The 2,350-nt window shown below is 49.7% G+C and overlaps 1 protein-coding gene across 1 annotated transcript; it reads left to right on the top strand.

Annotated features, from left to right (window-relative positions):
* The first annotated feature begins 217 nt into the window (after nucleotides 1-217).
* On the top strand, nucleotides 218-1,606 carry LOC106810705 (proline-rich antigen homolog). The gene is made up of 2 exons (XM_014814140.1): nucleotides 218-333; nucleotides 1,248-1,606. The coding sequence occupies exons 1-2, from the start codon at nucleotides 321-323 to the stop codon at nucleotides 1,505-1,507; spliced, it is 273 nt and encodes a 90-aa protein (XP_014669626.1). The 5' UTR covers nucleotides 218-320; the 3' UTR covers nucleotides 1,508-1,606.
* Nucleotides 1,607-2,350: the final 744 nt, after the last annotated feature.

Raw genomic sequence — 2,350 nt, 5'->3', positions numbered from 1 at the left:
ACATCAGCCTGTAAATGATAATTGTTACCTACATCTCTTGCCTGTATCCGTTACCTACATATCTTACCTGTATCCGTTACCTACATCCTTACCGATCCTTTGTATGTTATCTATAGTTCTTGTAGTGTACGTGTACTAGATATGTGCATACTGCATATTACCTATGTATGCGTATAGTTCTTCTATGTTAGTGCCTTACTGGTGGGTCGTCGGTGATTTCTGATTGGTGCTCTTTGTTGCCTGCAGGCGTTCCTCCGCCGTCGTTCTCGGTGGCGCCCCCACCGCCACCGCCCAGCAGTCAAGCGGTGCAGTACCCATGGATGACAAGCACAGGTAAGAAAGGTCACGCGATATCATCCAAACGTTAGCCTTGACACTTCGCGAGCTACAGGGGTAGAAATTAACTTTTGAATGTTGGACTCCCTACCCTCAAAAAGAGGGAGGCTGCAGTCTGAGGTTCAAAATTAAAGATATTAACAATAACGCATGTGCTTATTTTTAATATTCATGCAGTTGCACATCTGCCAAATTTTCTTTGGACATTTGCGGGGAAAAATACGGTAATTCCGCGAGGTTGTGCTCTGGAATGAGCTAGTTTGTATAGCAGAATTTCAGGGAGTCGCACGGACTCCTGCATATGTCAAATCAGGGAGTCCGACAGTAAATCAGGGAGTATTTGACTCCGGAATCGTGCTAATTTCGCACCCTGTCATAGGTTAGATGGTTCTAGCTATCGTGACTCTAAAGCTGGGTTCACTTTATTTACACTACCGACTTTATGTTGTCACATTGGCGAGTTGGACCAATTTCGCAATTCGGCAACACCGAGTTGGCGAAAATAGAACATGTTCTAATCTCCCAACTAGTTGATATTGACCAGTTGCTCGCGCGACTTTTGTGTTTACACTGCCGATTGTCGGTTGTATAGTTGGGAAGTTTCGTCCAATTCACCAATTTGTCTGCATGAAGTTGGTAGTGAAAACCCAGCTTAAAAGATGAAGGAACTTGGGTATAACACTTCACGTGAGATTCTTATGATCGGCTGGACTCACTGGTGTTATACTGTTTGGTAAAAACAGGCCTCCGGTATAATCTTATAGTAGCGCCTGTGTGAACTGGGTTTTTTGTGGTAGCGGTTTTTGTGTGTGTATCTACGATTTAAGTTGAGGTTACTCTCTAAAGATGCCGTAGCGTCTCGTACGTAGCAGCAGTACTTACTCGTTCTCTTGTTTCTATTGCCGTTACAGCTGGAGGTACCTCGCAGGCGCCACCTATCTCCTCACCGTGGAACCAGGGATACAGCGGCGCGAGCGGGATTCCGCCGTGGCAGGGATCGGGCATGATGGGCGTGCCCCCGCCCGTCCCCCCGCCGATGGGTGTTGCCCCGCCCCCACCGCCGCCCACCAGCGGCGGCGCCGCCCCCCAGGTCAACGCGTTTGACTTCAGCGCCCTCGCGGCAGTTGGGCTGCCAAGCCTGCTTGCGCCGCCACCTCCCCCACCAAGTTAGGCGTCCGCTGCATTGGTCGCGCCGGTCGGAGGGAGAGAGGGAGCGCCGAAAATCGTGGAGTTAAGCCCGGCGCACGCGTGAGTAATTTTACTCAAGTAAAATGATACATGCGTCAAAATACTCGACAAAAATCCACCGCACACGTGAGTATTTTGACGCATGCATCATTTACTTTAGTAAAATTACTCACGTGTGTGCCGGGCTTTCGCGATGCAGCAGCAGCAGCAGCTGGTGACGGTGGATCGCGGGGCTTCTCGATTTGATCGATGGGCTCGCGCTCGCTAGCTACGTTCGTTAGCGTTGTCTGCTGTTTGACCCAGTGGCGGTGCAGCACCGACCACCGCGTAATACGTGACTATATATATATATATGTGTGTGTGTGTGTGTGTGTGGAGAAGTGGAGGTCTGAAAAGAAAATAGTGGGATAACCGCATCGTACAGCATGCGCGTGCAAAGATTACATAATCTGGGGGTGACACCGGCGTAACGTGAGGCAGGTTTCGCGTGCGCCGTTGTCATGCGTTTTTATCTCGCGAGTTTTAGCTGTTCCCGAGTCAACAGACAGAGAGTAAGGTGCCTCAGCGTCATCGCTGTGGCAGTGGACGAGCATGGAACGAATCTTTACGACGTTAGGAATGTGAATGCTCGTGTGGGGGTTGATGATGTTCGCATATTCTCTGCATCTCTGCGAATTTCATTCCGTGCCGTTGTCCAATGCCGTCGTTTTTCCCTGTTTTACGTCAAAAAACGATCGCGTCCTCCGGTCGCATGTTTCACATAAGCTTGGTGTCGAGTGTTTGTCTTGGGTCACGAGATGTTTTCACAGCTGGCACAACTGTGTGC

This window comes from Priapulus caudatus, unplaced genomic scaffold, assembly GCF_000485595.1.
Source record: "Priapulus caudatus unplaced genomic scaffold, Priapulus_caudatus-5.0.1 Scaffold465, whole genome shotgun sequence".
Lineage (NCBI taxonomy): Eukaryota > Metazoa > Priapulida > Priapulimorpha > Priapulimorphida > Priapulidae > Priapulus > Priapulus caudatus.
This window is presented reverse-complemented; position numbering and strand designations above follow the sequence as displayed.